General features: G+C 34.8%; 3 protein-coding genes across 3 annotated transcripts; all 3 read left to right on the top strand.

The window, feature by feature from the left end:
* The first annotated feature begins 836 nt into the window (after window positions 1-836).
* LOC112523910 (secretory carrier-associated membrane protein 1-like) lies at window positions 837-2,960 on the top strand. The gene is made up of 11 exons (XM_025133582.1): window positions 837-920; window positions 1,013-1,075; window positions 1,317-1,350; window positions 1,434-1,556; window positions 1,730-1,792; window positions 1,887-1,980; window positions 2,306-2,351; window positions 2,437-2,504; window positions 2,570-2,618; window positions 2,715-2,780; window positions 2,874-2,960. The coding sequence occupies exons 1-11, from the start codon at window positions 837-839 to the stop codon at window positions 2,958-2,960; spliced, it is 777 nt and encodes a 258-aa protein (XP_024989350.1).
* Window positions 2,961-7,795: 4,835 nt separating this feature from the next.
* LOC112522374 lies at window positions 7,796-8,097 on the top strand. Its single transcript, XM_025131465.1, has one exon. The coding sequence runs from the start codon at window positions 7,891-7,893 to the stop codon at window positions 8,095-8,097; it is 207 nt and encodes a 68-aa protein (XP_024987233.1). The 5' UTR covers window positions 7,796-7,890.
* Window positions 8,098-15,306: 7,209 nt separating this feature from the next.
* On the top strand, window positions 15,307-18,860 carry LOC112523935 (H/ACA ribonucleoprotein complex non-core subunit NAF1-like). Its single transcript, XM_025133610.1, has 3 exons — window positions 15,307-16,292; window positions 16,823-16,900; window positions 17,584-18,860. The coding sequence occupies exons 1-3, from the start codon at window positions 15,429-15,431 to the stop codon at window positions 18,676-18,678; spliced, it is 2,037 nt and encodes a 678-aa protein (XP_024989378.1). The 5' UTR covers window positions 15,307-15,428; the 3' UTR covers window positions 18,679-18,860.
* Window positions 18,861-19,195: the final 335 nt, after the last annotated feature.

The raw sequence follows: 19,195 nt of genomic DNA, 5'->3' as shown, positions 1-19,195 counted from the left end.
TTTGATGGAGAAGAACCCGACACCTTTGCGGTATTCTCTGAGTTTTTGCTTAATCTTACTTGTTCTTCAATTAATTATCTGAATCATATATATCTTCAATCATATATGAATGCCAATTTTGAATGTGCTGAATCATCCATCCATCTGCTTAAACCTTGAATTTCTAATTCTTGAAACTGTATAAAGATACATCAACTGTAACACTGATCAGATTTTTCTGAATTCAAATAAGGAGACATATAGAAGAGGTTTGATTCAGCTTATTACTCATCATTAATTAATAGAATGCACCCAGAGTGTGTGTTTTCGCAAACTATTGAGCAACCGTAGGGAGAACAAGACCGATAAGCTTTTAAACAATGTAGAACTGGGTGTACAATGTTTGCAGCCTTTGTCATTCTTGCATCTGTTCCTTTTCTTTGTACTAGTTGATATGAAGACAGTGTAACGAAAACGTTAACTAAACAATGTGGCCAAAATCGTTATGACAAAGCGCATCTAATGTTAATTCGATGGATTTAAGTCACGTTTTCGTCACTAGTGATGACTTATGTTTCTATTGATTGTTTATACACCACCTCGGCTCCTTTGCGCATGAACCCGTCTGTGTATTTTCTAGTTCTCTTACTTCACCTTAATTTCTTTGAGTTGTTTCTTCTTCTGATCCGCAACTGTCTTAATAACGAGTGTTCATTTTATCTGCGATATGAAAGCATGGGAAAGGTTCTTAATGTACCGTTTCTGATTGAATTACGTAAATGATTGTTTTTTTCACAAGAAAGATCATCAACTAACTTTGTTTTGTGTTTCTTGACATGTTCTAAAACCCTATTCTTATGGGTAATCATCAGAACTCAAGACCAGAACCTGCTGACTACGGTGGTGGTTCTAAAGATGATGTGCCTCTTAATAGTACCAATGTAAATTCTAAAGTTTAGATAGCAGACAGTTTCTAGATCATCCATTAGGGTAATGGGCTTTATGTTTTTCACACCTGTTTTTCCTGGGCTAGGATTTGAGAGCGAAGGAGAAGGAACTCGAAGCCAAGGAGGCTGAGCTGAATAGGAGGGAAGAGGTGTTTCTTCTTTCCCTTTGACCCTTTTGTATTTTAGTAATTTTGAATCTAGAAATACATGCAGATACATGAACTTTCTAATTAAGATAACCTACACAGACATATACTTTTCTATATTCTCGTTCTTCCGTTGTATCAACTGCAATCTTGATTGCAAATCTTGTCTCTAAAGATTGTGTCTTTCTTCTTCTTGCACTTCATAAATGTCATCAATCTATACAGTGGTCTGTATTTTGTACAGGAACTAAAGAGAAAGGAAGATGCCATTGCAAGAGGTAATTAGTGTTATTTCTAATACATAAAGTTTGCTTCTAGTTATTCCAATAGTTACAGATTTTCTACATCATATATTATTCAGCTAGGATTTTTCAAGAGGAAAAGAATTGGCCACCTTTTTTCCCTCTAATTCATCACGACATTCCGAAGGAAATTCCGCTTCATCAACAAAGAACACAGTATGTTGCTTTCACAACGTTGCTAGGTACGTAAACCATTTCTAGAACTGAAACGGCACTAGAACGCGTGAATTCAAAACAAAAAGTACCATTTCGTGATCAACATCGAATACTAGATTGATACTTTAGTTTCTTCATCCCATGAAAATTTCAAGAATCTTTAACAAAAAGGATTCTAAAGCTTGTGATATTTTTGTAGGTATAGTAGTATGTCTCATATGGAATCTTGTAGCAGTGACTGTTGCCTGGATTGCAGGCGAAGGTTATTTTCGTTAGACGACTCATACAACCTCTTGACTTAATGCTAGATTATATCTAATTAAATACCACTGACACTATTTGCTCCATTTTTGCAGATCCGGAAATTTGGTTTCTTTCTGTTATCTATCTCATAACGGGAATTCCTGGGGCTTACGTCTTGTGGTATCGTCCATTATATCGTGCTATGAGGTATAATCAATCTGTCTGTTTGGATTAATCAGTTCGTGTAGATTGAGAAGGTTTTTTTCTTGGAATGAGGGTGTTCTTTAATTGGGAGGGGCGGGTATGAAAAAAAACTTGGTTTTCTGCATAAAGTTCCTCCTTAGAAGCTTACTAAATAAGTCACTCTATATCATTAAGCCACTACCAAGCAGTCTTCTAACTGATCGAATAAGCTGTGAGTTCCAGTAAACTCATTAAGCTACTAACAACAACCCTACAGACCCTAAGTAACTAGATAAGTACTCTTACCTTTTAGAAAAAAAGATATTATCGCTTGTGCTTTTCTCAACAGGACCGACAACGCTTTCATGTTTGGATTCTTCTTCTTCACATACACAGTAAGTTTGTACGGTTTTAATTGTTTGTTTTTGGCCGATGAATTGCATTCAGGTGGCTTAATCTATTAAGATTTTTTTGGTGCAGTGTCATATTCTCTTCTGCCTATATGCTTCTATTGCTCCTCCTATGATCTTCAAGGGGAAATCTCTTACGTAAGTTTCCTTTTCGATGTCTTCTAGAAATCACATCTAACAACACTAACGCATAATGTTTACAGAGGGATTCTACCGGCGCTTGATATTTTACCCGGTAACACTATAATTGGGGTAAGCTCTCAACTTAATGTTCTTGTTTCATGTAAATTGAATCATAAAACAATAAACAAAACTAATTAAGGAGGTAATTTATGTGTCCATTTACAGTGTTTCTACTTTGTTGGATTTGCATTCTTCGCTATTGAATCAACGATAAGCATCTATGTCATTCAGGTTCTTCTGCATAACGATGCTTAATTACACTCGATCGTTAGGAATTTCTAGTCTTTTTGTTGCTTCATTAATGTGTTGTTTTTGTTTGTGTAGCAAGTTTATAGGTATTTCCGTGGCAGCGGAAAAGCTCAGGAGGTGAAGCGTGATGCTAAAAGATCGACTACGATGGTAGCATTATGACATGGTTAACTAGAGACTTTTTAGAGGGTTCTCGGTGCACAAACTACATTATTTTCTAGCGATAACGAGAAGGACCAATCGTGTGATTGGCTTTTCCTAAATCTGATAAATGGTAGATCTTTTAGCTCATCTTGTAATTTGGCTTTTCAAATCATCTAATAAGCTATTCGATGTTAGGATTCATGCGTGTCTTATCGATGCAACGTACAAAATCAAAACAAACGTTGGTTCAGTTGATTCTAGGAATACCCAGGAATAATCTCTTCTAAACCTCGTTGAGTCAATGAGTACTGAGATTTAGGCACAAACTCAAATTCATGGTGAACTCGGAATCTAGCAAAGGACCATGGTCCGGGATATTCATTAATAAAAGATTTACTTAGGGGCTGTTTGTTAAATGCTTACCCGGTAAGTACTTACCGGGTAATATTCCTCGCCGGATGAACATGGCAAGGGCCAAGAAGTTTACCCTGTAAGAGCGATGATAAGGATGGAGTTACCCGGTAAGTGAGGGTGACGACTCTTACCCGGTAAGTGAGGGTGGCGACTCTTACCCGGGTAAGCGCTTACCAGGTAAATTGTTGCATAGGATACGTTTTGATGTACTACAATCTTACCCAATAAAATAAATTATAGTGTTGACTCCTAACGTTAAGCACTTATCGGGTAAGTATTTAGGTAAACGGCCCCTTAGGTGAATTATATTTATATACTATATTATAAAGCATTTGACAAAAACTCTTAAAAACTATTTTTTATGCTTGAAGTACTGTATATTGATGCATATTACTTAAAAATGAAGATTACAAGTAAATTATGCATAAGTACAACTTATTAAARCTCSATGTTTGAATTCGTRTAACTAGCTGTGGATAAACATAATCAAATAGAGAATAAACATCTCATTTTATAATATATAAAATCTAAAATATAATTAAGATAATTATCGAGTTTTAACAAAATAATTAATTATTATCTTTATAAGAAATTATATTATTAAACCAAATATAAATTACTTTGTTATTGAACCTAAATTAAATTATAATAAAAAATGATTTAAAAAATAACACAAAAATGAGAAATTTTAAATAATTAATTTGATACTAATATCGACATATTTTTGTCAATTTTTTATGATATCTTTAAATTTATATTTTATTTAAAAATAAAAACATTATTTATTTCTCAAAATCACATAAGACCATATTAAAATATCGATTGAAATAAAAAATAAAATGAAATATTAAAATCAAGATGTATCTCGCTGCATTGCGCGAGTACCTTCTAGTTGTGTGTATATATATATATATATATATATATATATATATAAATTAAGAAAAACAATGTTATTGAATTAAGAAATATTTTTCTTTTTTTTATTAACCTGGATATTCAACCCGCTATGCGAGCCGACTAATCCCAGGACGACCACCTGCTTTGCAGATAGTCCGAAGTCACCGCATTTGAACCTCCGTGACTGCAAGGAGATTTTTATTCCTCCTTGGATTTGAACCTGGTATCTCCTGATACTTTTAACCTTTAGAGCCAAGATCAAACCAAAGAGACACCAATCTTACGATTGAATTAAGAAATATTGTGATCAAAGATATAATCATATCTTAAAAGATATTTTAATAAAAGCAAAAACAAATAAGTTAAAACTTAAGAACACGTAGGCAAAATTGCCCATGCTTTCACAGCGGTTGGTTAAATGCACCCGCACACGTGTACGGTGTATTACAGTTGCGTTTCATAGTTTGGAAACAACAGTTTGCAACGTCAGCTCTATTTAATGCAAGATAACGTTGCCGTTGCCGTTGCCGTTGCCGTTGCCATGGAATGTCATCAAAAGTCAACCTCCAATGTTTTGACAACATTTATTTTACTTTTCTACATTTTTGTGTATGTGAAAATTCAAACATCTAATTTTTATTTTAAACTAGTTGTGTAGCCGTACAATACGACGAGAGCTATGAATTTTAACGATTTTGATGTTTCATTTTTATTAGAGAATTTTTAATGATGATATAAGTTACACTTGGTTTTTACATATTAATACAATTGGAATAAATAAGAGTTATAGTTCCAATTACAGTCTATCGATAAAAAAATTGTATGACAGTTTAAAATCCAATATATTTAAAATCCAACATATTTAAACGACTCCATAAATATATTCGATTTACACCAAGATCAAAGAATCAAGAGATCGAGAGCGAGACCGAAAGTTCTAAAGCAATTGAATGAGAGAACTTTTAATAACTCATGGTGAATATCAGTTTGAATCTCACCTTGGGGGGATGGGGAGAAGACATAGAGGTATGAGAGGGTGAATGCATGAGTGAAAAGTGTCAAAAATTTCTTGGGAACATGAAAAGAAAAGGTAATAATGTGCATTGATAACTTGTACTATATGTTATTTTAATTGTTGATTAAAAAATTTTAAAACTGAATGCATAAAGTAGTACTTAATGCATTATGAGTTGTTTTTAAGACTTTTAAAACTTTGTGCATAAATGTATAGTACTTTATGCATTAAAAATTGTTTTTAAGACTTTTGATAAATCTAATTTATAAGGTAGTATAGATAACATAGTTATATTATTATTTTTTAAATATTACATTTAAGTTATCTGTATGGGATCGGTTGGAATTGTCGGTAACCAATTTTTTTATCCAAATCAAATAAAACATATTTTTAAGAAAATGGAAAATAATGTTGCATTCTTAGGGACTGTTTGATTTGTCGGAATCCGCAGGAATCTGATGAAATTGAAATGGTCAATTATGTTGACTAAATTCCATCCCACATTTGGTTACCCATGAAATGGAATTGAATTCCAAAGATTATTTCATTTGTGGATTTCACCATTCCTTTACAAACAGATGAAATTGAAATCCATTCCACCAAAAAGTTAAAAATGACAAAAATATCCTCGTTACATCTTTAAACCCTGCCATTACTGCTTCACCTATCGAACGACTCTTTCCTTCTTCATTGAACGAACACCGGTTTCTTTGATTGAGCTACAAGTAATTTTTTCTCCATCTCTCATCGTACGATTTGTTCCTTATGTTTCTCCACATCGATCGACTTCTTCCTCATTGGACTGGTCTGCTTCATTGATTTTATTACTGTTTCTGCTTCCTATGGACTGTTACTGCTTCATCGACTTCGTCACCTGGACTGTCTCCATCAATCGAACATGTGGGTTACAATTTGGACTGGTTCATGGATCAACTCCTTCAGATTTTGCTACTGTATTTAGACCATCACTTATTCCTTCTCTATTTTTGTTCTTGATGTAGATGTAGATTACGATCTAGACTGTGTTATTATGGGGAAGAAGAAGTAAAAAGGGATGTTGCAATGTTCAATTTGTACTTCAAAGAAAGAGTATTTTTGTCCTTTTCTTATCATTTCATTCCAATTCTGTTGCAAACCAAATAGACAGATTCCAATTCATTAGACATATTACATTCAGTTCCCGCCAACCAAACACTTGATCAAACATGATAATATTTCATTTCAATTCCTTTCAGATTCCAATTTATTTGACAGATTTCATTCATTCAGAACTTATTCTGCAAACCAAACATCCCTTATGATCTCTCTTAAGAAGGAACTAGTTGTGTCCCCACGCAATGCGGCGGAAGCCATGAATTTTAACGATTTTGAAGTTTCACTGGTTTTATTAGAGAAGATTTAACGATGATATAAGTTACACTTGGTCTTTATATATTAATACAATTTGAATAATATAAGAGTTATGGTTCCAATTACAGTCTATGGATGAAAAAATTGTATGACAATTTAAAATCCAACATATTTAAACAACTCCACAAATGTGTTCGATTTACACCAAGAGCAAATAATCAAGAGATCGAGAGCAAGATCGAGAGTTCTAGAACAATTGAATGAGAAAATTTTTAATAACTCATGGTGAATATCAGTTTGAATCTCACTTTGAGGGATGAGGAGAAGACATAGAGGTATGAGAGAGTGAAAATATAGGTGAAAGGTGTTAAAAATATTTTCGGAACATGAAAAGAAAAGCTAATAATGTGCATTGGTAACTTGCACTATATGTTATTTTAATTGTAGATTTTAAGACTGAATGCAAAAGTAGTAGTACTTAATGCATTATGAGTTGTTTTTAAGACTTTGTGCATAAATGTATAGTACTTTATGCATTAAAAACTGTTTTTAAGACTTTTGATAAATTTGGTTTATAAGGTAATATAGATATCTAAAAAGTTTTAGAAGAAAACGTATGATTTATTTCTGTAGATTCCTTTGATTTCCTTCTAGAAAATCAGGTACATTCCAATCTTTTTGGAGGCCCTGCTACATCCAAAACTTTTTATTACATTGCATAAAGAAGATAACAGATAATATATGTTAAGAACAAAAATGAGCGAAACCTAAAACGATTAACAATTTGAAACTAAACTTAAACTATTAATGATTTGAACAAAAATGAGCTAAACCTAAAACGATTAATGGTTTGAATCTAAATAATTTCGGCTATAATTTTATACAAATCGATAAAAAACCCTATACACATATAAATTTAAGCCCTATTTAAAATCTCACATTTCACAATGACGGTTACGTGTTGGACGATTGGTTTACAAATCATTGGAGGCATGGCGGCAATTACAGGAAACATAACCAATAAATTAATTCTCTCCACATTTATCGTCTTTCTATAAATAGTAATACCCAACCGCCAAACCCTTCCACCTCGACAGTCCACAACATATATATATATATCCACCTTGTTTCATTTCAACTATATAATCTTCCATATTCACACACACTCACATATACATATATATACGTATATATAGCTATCAGTTAACGGTATCGAATAATATACATATCACCGGAGCTTAATCAATCAGGTGAAAACGGTATTCATAGAAGATGGTGTGCTTTTGTTTTCTGGTGGATCAGAGAAGACAAGTGAGGCGGTGGAAGCCGGCTGCGGGGCTTTGCTCCCGGTGCGGCGGTGGAGCATGCATTGCAGACATGAAGACCGCCACCAGGTTTTGCCACGTTCCCGTCTACTGGAAATCATGGAAAGCTATCATGTGTACCTTCTGTGGCGCCATTCTCAAATCTTACCATTAAGATATCATATATATATATATATATATATATATATATATATAGGGTATGATATATTTCAAAGGCAATCTTGTCTATTTGTATAACCAATGTAACACAATTAATTAAAATATTTATGAAAATGATGAGATTAAGATTGTATTGGTTGTACAAATGTATATGGTTGTATAATAACCAACATATATATATATATATATATCATGATTTTTTATGTAATTGATTTCATTTTCTTAATTAATTGAGGGATCTTGAAATCGACATTGCCAACACTAATGTATTAATTTCTCCTGTATATTAATTGTAAATGAATAATTGCGTTCAAAATTAAGATTTCGTTTTTGCATTCGAATACGTTTTTTTAATTAATCTAGATAGCTAACCTGCTAATGTGAGCCAACTAATTAATTCCAAGATGATCATTATTGTATAAATCAAGACATGAAAATTAGAAAATTATAAGTTCATATAATATGTTTTATAATTTAAATAAATAAAAAGAATCTTGATTTCGGACCCCGATCACATGAAAGATTTCCGTCCACATCTTTCGGGCCAATATCAAGATGTCTTGGATTAAATGGCTCTAATACGGGTGTTAACGAGATAAACCTAAAATGAGTGGTAAGAATTTTGGTTATGCTCAAGCTTCAATTGATGTTTATCATAATTATGTTCAAGCTCGAGCTGAAATAAAATATCAATGTTTTTGCAGGAGATCGATACTCATTTATTAGTTTCAGTATTTTATTTGACATAGAATTCAAGTTTGATTTGTTCATTTATGAGCTCGAGTTTGAACTTGATCTCATGAACTGAAATAAACCTGTTTTAGCACAAAACTCGATTTTTGGAGCTCCAATTGAACCCGTGAAACATATTCTTCAGTTTTAATTAGATAACCTTTGTATGTGGTATACTCGCACTTTTGGGAATACATGAACTCCAAAATATATTTTTGAACATATACAAAGCTTATACGGACGACTCAACAAACCTAAACGAACGTTAGTCGATCTGAGCCAAAAGTCGATGTTGAAACGTTTAGCTTGTGAAATTATTTAAACACCATTTTTGAGTGTGAGCTTGAGCACCAAGCTCAAACTCGAGCTAAACAATCTTGAGCTAGAGTATTTTGCTAATTGCTCAAATCTTAAAATACTATTGAGAAACATTATAGGAAACAATGAAATATGGTGTGATCTTGAAGATCTTGAAGATCTTATAAAGTATCTACAAATGCTAACTTTTAGTTTGTCAACCTTACTAAGTAGATCTTGAAGATCTTAGCTCCTTGAATATGGAGAGATGCGCATGTCTGTACGACACACCAATTCGGATGACATCTGAACCTTAGTACGAATTTGCAAAAATTCCATATCTCTAGGTAATTATGGAAGATTTTTAAATCCTCCTTGCATCATTCAAGCCGTATTTTGAATCCGTTCATCACTAGATAAAAAATCTAATATTCACACACACAAGCGATCAACTTGTCCGCGTTGAGTTAAAGATTCGACTTGAACGACCAAACTGAAGAGTTAGCAAAAAGTGGTAACACCCAAGAGTAACATTTTGACCTCTAGGTTTGGCTTCCACCCACACGCAGGGGGCTTAGTTACTGTTCATAAGTAAAGATATAATGGAAGAAAAGGAATAATCAAACGTCAAATGCATTAAACGGAAACTTGCCACCATGGTCACGCACCATAATGGTGAACATAAACTAAATATTGCAAAAATTAAACTAATTAAAAAACAAACACAAGAACAAAGTAATTCTCAACTGAGTCTTGATGGTGTATGATCCTCCAAATGAATTGCCCAAGCTCCCTTTATACATAGGGGTGAGCATAGACGGGTACCCGCCCTTTTTGACAGGAACCAGAACCGGCGGTTCTTGAGATATTGGAACCGGAACCGGAATCGGTTAGAACGGTTCTTAAATTTTTGGAACCGGAACCGAAACCGCCAGGAACCGGTTCCGGGTACCCGCTTTTTAAAATATTAAAATTTTGTTATTTAGAAATAAAAAATAAAATGTTGCCAAAACACTAAATAAATAAGCAAGAATACAAATTATATATAATAATGGTTACAAATATTGTTTAACGATTACAAACCATAATAGACTAATAGAAAATGTTCAAAGTTTAACGATTACATACTATGAATCCAAGTGAACACACAATTTTAAAAAATACGAATCATTCTATATGAAGAATTTAGATGAAGAATGAAGATGACGGCGTGCTTTCAAGATGTAAACCTAATATAAATTTGGTATTAAAAAATAATAATTATTTTTTTATTTAAAAATACCGGGTACCCGGCGGGTAACGGTTTCGAAAAATTGAGAACCGGAACCGGAACCATTCTCAATCGGTTCCGTATTTTAGGAACCAGAACCGGAACCACTCATATCGGTTCCAGTTCCGGAACCGGCGGTTCCGGTTCCATAGCCGGATACCCGGTTCCGCTGCTCACCCCTATTTATACAGTTGAAGAGATGAAAGAGATTTGACAAGAAGAAAGGGACTTTTTATGGTTTGTCATCTTCTCCAACTTTTTCCTACTTCGTGAACGAGACTTGAGAGAGGAGAGGGACCTCTCAATGGTGTCCTCATCGTCTACTTTGTCATGATCTCCCTTTCATCTTTGTTCTTCAATTTCATGAGAATCACAGGGTTGACTAAGGCTAAAATCTGCATCCTCTTGCATATATAGTTTGGGTAATAAATATCTTCGGTTACGGGATCTCAAGCATAGTGGAAAATAAAACTGCAACCCTCCAAAGATCCATATGAACCGGAATAAATCAGGTGTTTCGAAATTATACCTCACAGTTAGAGAGACGTTGAATCACTGCAACAAACAAGACTTGATGCCTCCACGGTATCTATGCAAACAATCTGAATCATTTGCCTTCTCTTGATGCTAGTCACGGTTTCAAAACTTAGAAAAAAAGGGAACATATACTGTTGGTGATTTTCAAGAGAGAATTGCAAGAACAACTTACTTGCATAAAATGTCGTATACATATATGGTTATGGAAGTATGGCCTAAAACCACAACCATCTCTACATCTCACTTGAGGGTAAGAGTGACTATACACCATCACTCTTTTTTTGAAGACCATCACTAGTCGACCAATTTATGTCCAACATAAATAATATATAATTTTTATTTAATTAGATTAAATCAATATAAATCAGATATAATTAAACATTTATATTTATAAACAATGAGCGGTATCTACCAATACATCATCTTCACCCAAATGACGAGAATCGATGATACAATAAATTATCGGTTTGTAGTCATTTTTAGTTTACACATTTAATTCGTTTGTTCTTGATGTCCAGATTGAAAACGAGACATTGAATGTATCATTCAAAAAGGTACGTCATGAAGCGATATGGCGCAAGATGTGTCCCTGCCGTTATCAAATGGCCCATAGCATTTTCGTAAGGCGTGACTCACGCCATGACGTCTTGAGGCGTTCCATGGCACCCTGCGGTGCGCGTTTTTTGTAACACATGATTTTTTTTTCCATTTTTTTATCTTTTGTGTTTTTATACCTTTAATTTTAGATTTTACATATTTATAGATCTAACTAATCACATCACTAACAGTTTCACAAAATTATGAACGTTACAAACTCACTGTTAAATGAAGTTGTAAAATTACTTTTTTAAGTTCAATTTTAAATATTTAATCAAAAACTTATTTTTATAATAATAATCTATATGGTTTTTCTTCTTCTAATATGATGTACATTTTTAATATCATTATCTGATTAGATAATATATAGAAAACATATATCTACATATATAATTCTATATATGGCATACAAATTTGTCGTCTTATGTTACGCCTTGAAAAACATTGTGTCCTCGTCATGGCGTGTAAGGCTTGAGGCTTGACCTCGCCGCTACGCCATGCCTCACGGCTTTTTGAACCTTGTTTGATTCCCTAATATACTGATAAAACATATCATGATATCTCAAGTTAATCATCTGAGTATGCATGCATTTCCTCAATATATATTTATCAAGGGGCCCAGAGACATCACTCCCGTCATAAAGGAAAGATAAATCCTATCTTGATACCAGCTCAAAGCCTTTCCCCTTAACATTTGGAAGACAAACTTCACCTTTTTTTTATCTTCGTACTCGGTCGACTCGAATGCCTGCATAATCTCTTGTATCTAGTTCATGTAAGCTACTGGAATAGTGGTACCGAAGAACTATGGCAATTTGTTGCATAGGAAGGTCTTGTATGAGAACTTCCTTTCACCATGCTCTTTCTGAATCGTGTGGTTTTCTTTGGTTCTGACAACATTATCGGCCTCTCCAGAACAACCTAAGATATTCTTCTCCATGATCTCATGTCTAAGGTTTACTGTGTTTCTTTCCTTTGTCATTTTGACTGTTAGCTCGCATTGTGGATCCATGGCAGCTTCCATCATTCAGATCATTTGTGACATCATCTCAATTCAGAGGATTAATCTCTTGCATTACAGGATTAGAGATTCTAGAATTCACCCGAGGAATGTAGTCAACTCCTCCACCTAACACACTAGTTATCGGGGGTTAAGGAGGTAGCAATGTATTGTTCTTTCCCCTTGTCAGATCGGTGTTGAAAACGATGGCTTCTTGGCCATCTTCCGTAATTAACTGCCGGCTGCGAGTGTTTACCATGTTTAACTGTCATAGCCATGATAAACAATATATGCTAATTCTTTTCGAAATCAACGAACTAATTCGTACTACCACAATCATCAAACATCATAACAATAATAATTCTAAGCATGTCCAAGTATCAATAGATTCATAATAACTTTGGCCACATGAAATTTTGAACAGATCATAGATGAAAATCTTTTTTACTACCATCATAACGTTCAGTAACAGTGTTTCTAATAATCGCATAGATAACATCGCCCAAATTTCTACCCAATGTCAATAAAGTCATTGCTTAGCACATACTAACTTAAGTCTATGTATCCTACATTCATGCCTAGTTCACTTAAACTTAAGCTCTGATACCAACTTGTAACACCCCAAAAATTTGAAAATAACATTAAATTTAACATTCATTGAAAACTAGCATATTTCACAAAATTAGAGTATTTACCCAAAAAGGTATGTTCATAAGATCGCAAATGAAAAAAGTTAGCTATCAGAGTTTTATAAACTTCTATCTAATTCTTGTATAAATAGATTTAAGTCCGTGGCCACATCAACCAGCAAAGTTGCTATCTTCAAAAGGTATGATAACTCTCCAAAAATGCCGACCCGTTTGTGCCTCTAAATGGCACACCAATCTCTATTACTGGTCCTTGGGTCCAACCTCCAATGGCTCTTGAATGCAACAATGAATGCTCACAAATCGGTTTTAATGAAGAAATGAGATATGAGGTGTTAATGGAAAACCCTAGCTAAAAATCGGGTTTTAAACTCGCAGGGGTGTTCCCGTGACTTTCCCCCCGCTAAAGCCGTGACGAAAGTCGCCCGTGCCTAAAACTAAAACTAAAACTAAAACCAAACAGTGCTGCACGGGTTTGGCCAAGAGTTAAGCCGCAAACCAAGCCGCGTAAGCCATTGTTTTGCCTGCAGCTGGCCTCATTTGGTCCTTCAATCACCTTGATCTCAAATAGCACTAACCCAACACAAACATGGTTTTCTTACTTACAAAATCAATAAATATGGAGTGGGAAACATCAAATTCTACGAGTGTTACAGGTGGCTCTGTGAGTTAAAAGAATATAGACAACTAATTTTAAACAGTTCGATTGTTTATTTATTAAAACATGTTCAATGACTTAATCATTCAAATTGAAAAAGTTCAACGGTTTATTTATAAATTTTTTTTAGAGACTTGATCATTTAAAATGAGAAAGTTTGTTGGGTTTTATAAAACTTTTTCATATATATATATATATATATATATATATATATATAAATTAAAATAATTAATGGTACAATATAGTGCAGTTTGAACCACAATTAGGTAATTGAGAACTGCATAGTACGGCATCAAAGAACGCAAGCATCAAACTGTATTCCGAAAGTCCCATCGTACAATTTGATACGGTGTGATTAGAATAGGATATACGAGTCTGAAGGTAAAATGAACACCCCTAACAAAAAACTAGGGGTGGAATTGGTACGGTACCGACTTTTTTTTGCCAATACCGTGTACCAACTAATTATAATTAGTATACAAAATCTTATACCATGTACCAACCAACCGTAATTGGTATCAACTGTTTTCAGTTGGTATCTGCTTGTACCAATTTCAAGTTACATACACGGGAAAAAAAAATCAAAATGTTCTAATAAAAAAAGTTAAATGTAACAAAATGCAGTACTCAATATATGAATACGAAAAAACGAATTCAAAATAACAGAGCATTTCTTCATCCGTCGGATCTTTATATCAAAATACCAAACAACATCGTAAATTGCCAGTATTCTGGGCATTATAATTTAGGTTACGTAGTTTATGCAGTAAGATGAAAAATTAAAACAAAATTGAAAAGTTTTTATTTCAAATTTTAAAACCCAAAAAAGGAATATTATTGATTAAAATGATTGTAATTAATTAAATTATTAAATAAGTCGGTACCATAATATTATTGTGGTACACAACATTCAATACCAGTACCCTGTAGCGACCATGTCTAGACACTTCGTACGGTACTATCAGTCAAGTATAATTGGTATCGATTTAATTGGTACTGCTGATACACATGTTGACTGGTTTTGTTTGGTATGAATTTACCACCCCTACAAAAGAACCATTAGATATGAAGTTTTGTAATGGACAGATTGTATGAAAAAAATAACGTACTTTAACTTGATTCATATTTTTGGGTAACATATTTTTAAAATTTTTATTTTGATATCTAAAATGTAAAGCTTTAAATATTTAAAATACTCAGATAACCGGTTATAACATTAACTCGTTACCATGCTGATTTGGCAAATATTACTGAGTTGGATACCACATCACTCGCCACATCAGCATGGTAACTAAATACTTAAATGTTTAAAACTTTACATATTATGTACCAAAATAGAAGTTTTACATATTTGTTCTTTTGTAATTTATTTAATTTGTAAGGGCATTTCAGGAAGTTGAGCCTACTCAAAAAAGTTTTTATATCGTTCTCGTTCTCCTTCCAAAACCTAGCCGACGGCCCGACGCTAGGGTTTAAGACGCTCCGCTTTTCTATCTAACGCCTAAAACCCCTAAACTATTTATACTCCCTCCCTCTCCTCCAGCCATGAAGTTTCTTCTCATCAAAACCCTAAATTTGTTCACTGCGGATGATGGGTTATGCACATAATAACACCAAGATCAAACTAGAGCAAGAACCGGTCGAACTAGAACAGTTCGTTCAAGCTTCGCCTGGCCTCAAGAAATCCAACGTCTCCCTTGATCAATCTTTCATAGAGGTCGAAGATTTTCCCGACGCTTACCTCGATTCTATCCTAAGTTTTGACGATTGGGTTGAAGACCATCCAAATTTACTTGTCGCTGAAGTCATGAACTCAGAAGAGAACTCTAGTTTGGAGAAGTCTTTGGAATTTAAAACGGAAAAAGAAGAGGTTTGTGATTCTGGGAAATTAGGGGATTTGGGTTCTTTGATTCAGGAAGGAATGGGTAGAGTTCGTTTAACATCGGGTGCTGATGTGATTGATTGCGTAGGAAGTAGTGAGGTTACTGCGGGTGATGAAATCAGCATGAGGAATGATTGGAAGCAGGAGACGCAGGAGGTTGTGAGTGATGGAGTTGAGAGTGGTGAGGTTAAGAATGTCAATGAGAATGAAGCAAAAAATGATACTGAGAAAGGTGGGGATAACAAAGATGAATTGGTTGGTGGTGAGTTGGAGGAGTCTGAGGATTCCGAGGAGGAATCATCATCTTCATCATCTTCTAGTAGCAGTAGTAGTGATGATGAAGAAGAAGAAGAAGAAGAAGAAGAAGAAGAAGAAGAAGAAGAAAGTGATGATGATGATGATGATAGTGATGAAGAAGAGGATACAAAGGAGATAAAGAAGGTGAAAGGTGAGGTGGAAATGGAAGAAGGTGAGATAAGAGATTTTGAGGTTGAGGAAGTGGTTGCTTGGAGTGATGATGAAGATGGTGATGCTGTAAAAGGACCAATTAGGTCCAAGAATGAGGTTCAGGTAATTGGTAACTGTTTATGTCTTCTGTATATACAATTCATTATCTACAAGTTATTTGCTTTGTTGGTTGATGAATGTGTACATTATATATAGTTGGAGTCAAGTGATTCTAGTGAATTACAGTTTTCTTTTGTTAAATCTTGCTGCTGCTTAAGCTTTTTAGCTGTAAATGTATAGTTTCTTCAATGAAGGATAATGTATCAGCAAACAGAATGTGTCTTTGAAGCTGCTACTATCAACTTTATTTAGTGTGGATTCTGAAAAATAAGTGACCGAAATTGATTTTTCGTTATGGTGATGTAGACATGTAGTTGGTTCCCATTTACATGGGTCTATCTACATCCATGTTATGCCATGGCATCCGTGTTATGCCATGGCATCCGTGTTATGCCATTGCATCCGTGTTATGCCATGGCATCCATGTTTCTTAGTAGATCATAAGAGTGGAAGTGCATTGCAGTTTTTCTACATGATATTTGTTTATCAACTTGATGAGTAACTCTTTTTTCTTTATACCTTTTTAATTGCAGCAACTCCCTCCTGTTCCTCCAGTGAATGTAACCATAGAACCACATCATCAGACACTTCCAGTTGGAGTTGTATTATCGGTAAGCTTATTGCAAACAAAGCTCTGCTTTATGCAAACTAAATTCACAGGACTTTCAATTTAGTGTCCAATTAAATATTTGAGGTGAAGTTATTTGCTACTAGAAGGTAAAATTCCGACAGTACTATCAATCTCAAAAAGTTGTAACCATGTTAATACCATTAGGTAATGAATTGAGTGATAGTAAACACTTGCGTTATATGTTTAAATGTACATAAAGATGCAGAAAAAGGTATGAGCTATAGAGACTTCAATTGGAAACTTAAAAACATAATTTCGTTAGAAACTTTAAAGATATATATCGTTAGAAAGTTCATAAATACATTTTAGGGAAAATGCCGAAGGAAGAACATCCCCCTGCTCTCAGGTTTTGGCAACCCCTCTTTTGTAGCCACCAGCGGCAGAAGAGCCCCCTCCTCAGGATCAAGTCACCATCGGCTACCCCACCTTCCTGTTTTTCTATTGATCCATTTTTTTACATTTTGACCACCAAAAAGTCAACATTTATATGTTTTGACCACAAAAGATAAATATTTTTGTGTTTTGAAGACAAAAAGCTAACTTTTTTGTGTTTTGCAGACCAAAAGCTAACATTTTTTATGTTTTGAAGACCAAAACCAACTGTTTTTACCTACGACACTTGTGGATGTCCATAAGCTGACTAGTTGTTTGCATTTTGTACAGATTATGGGTGCACAAGTTATTGTGGAAGGAGTGGAGAATCATAACCCTCTAAGTGAGGGTTCCATTTTGTGGATCACAGAAAGCAGATCACCACTAGGAGTAGTGGATGAAATATTTGGACCTGTAAAGAATCCTTACTACATGGTACGCTACAACTCCGAGACTGAGGTCCCTACTGAGATCCAACAAGGCAGTTTGATCTCTTTTGTTCCCGAATTTGCAGATTACGTTCTAAATAATAACAATCTTTACAAGAAAGGATACGATGCATCCGGTGAAAATGATGAAGAGTTGGATGATGAAATAGAGTTTTCAGATGATGAGAAGGAGGCCGAGTACAAGAAAATGTTGAAAATGTCAAAAAGGGGATCAACTGAACAGAAAAATGGGAATATGAAAAAGGATAAGAAGTCGAGAAATCGGGTTGGAAACTGGAAAAATGATCACCAGGCTTCCCCTACCTCACAAGTAAATAGTTTTGCTGGTAGACCCCCCACCAGTGGACCTGGGGTTAGTCCAGCCTTTTCACCTGGTCCACCGGCACCTAACCTCACTGGGCCTTCTGGTGTTTGGCCAAACGGGTTTCCAGCAATTCAGCCACAGAATGTGGGCTTTCCTCCAAACAGTTTTTCTCCTAATGGGCTCCCTCCTAATGTACCATTTATGCAACAGAACTTTAATCAGCAATCATTTCAGAATCTTGGTTTGCCAAATTTAGCACCCTTTTATCCACAGTTCAACACTAATGGGCAGATGTTTCCTTCTAATTTTGGTCAAGGTGTTCCCCAAAATTTTGGTGCAAATCCTGCATTTACATCTTGGCCTGCAGGTATGCCTCAGAATAGCTTTAATCAACCACAAGTTGGGCCACCAATGGCATTCCAAGGCTTGCCTTTCAATCCTTCCGTGAATGTTCAACAATCCATGAATGTTCAACATCCGCAAGGAGTTGCAATGCCTAACCGGCCTCAAATGGAAAACATTAGTATGAGGCCTCCGATGGCTAATGGATTTCCAAATCGTGGAGGAAGAAAGCCATTTCAAAGGGGCGGTGGCCGTTTTAGAGGTGGCAGAAGTGGACAGCAATCCAGGTGAATTGTGATGTTGATGCATAACAATTTTGTAATTTTCTGATTAGATCTTCGACTTTTGTCTTGTGATACAAGGAATCAACTTCGCCCATGGCTTCAAGTTCTAGTTTGGATGTATAATTGATGTTAAGAGGATTTATATATATGGTTTTATTGTGTTCAATGTTATTGTTGTTTGTATTTTGTTATGAAATTGATGCCTCACCCTAACAAGTGATGGGGGCTGTTCAGTAATTGCTTAATGGGTTTAATAACATGTATGGCTTATTTGGCAAGCCATATATGGATGTGTGGTAAATCGGTGGCTTAATGGGGTAAGCTAGAGAACTTAGAGTCCTTCGGATTCTGCCATTTATTCATCCCTCTGTCCAGTAGACTTGTCTGAAAACCTGTCAGTTCGTCGACATGTACATCTAAACATCTTTATTTCTACAATCGTCAACTTCCTCTCATGGGTCTTCTTCGTTGCCAACATTCGGACCCGCTGGTAAAATTTGTCGTTCGGTTTTAACAGGACCTTG

This window comes from Cynara cardunculus (genome assembly GCF_001531365.2).
Source record: "Cynara cardunculus var. scolymus isolate 2C chromosome LG 12, CcrdV1, whole genome shotgun sequence".
NCBI lineage: Eukaryota > Viridiplantae > Streptophyta > Magnoliopsida > Asterales > Asteraceae > Cynara > Cynara cardunculus.
This window is presented reverse-complemented; position numbering and strand designations above follow the sequence as displayed.

Excerpts from the sequence above, each read along its gene's own strand:
- LOC112523935 (XM_025133610.1), top strand. The coding sequence starts at position 15,429 with ATGATGGGTTATGCACATAATAACACCAAGATCAAACTAGAGCAAGAA. Across the intron at positions 16,293-16,822 it reads GGTCCAAGAATGAGGTTCAG|CAACTCCCTCCTGTTCCTCC; the intron begins GTAATTGGTAAC and ends TTTTAATTGCAG. Across the intron at positions 16,901-17,583 it reads CAGTTGGAGTTGTATTATCG|ATTATGGGTGCACAAGTTAT; the intron begins GTAAGCTTATTG and ends CATTTTGTACAG.
- LOC112522374 (XM_025131465.1), top strand. The coding sequence starts at position 7,891 with ATGGTGTGCTTTTGTTTTCTGGTGGATCAGAGAAGACAAGTGAGGCGG.
- LOC112523910 (XM_025133582.1), top strand. The coding sequence starts at position 837 with ATGGGTAATCATCAGAACTCAAGACCAGAACCTGCTGACTACGGTGGT. Across the intron at positions 1,793-1,886 it reads TGCCTGGATTGCAGGCGAAG|ATCCGGAAATTTGGTTTCTT; the intron begins GTTATTTTCGTT and ends CCATTTTTGCAG. Across the intron at positions 2,505-2,569 it reads TTCAAGGGGAAATCTCTTAC|AGGGATTCTACCGGCGCTTG; the intron begins GTAAGTTTCCTT and ends TAATGTTTACAG.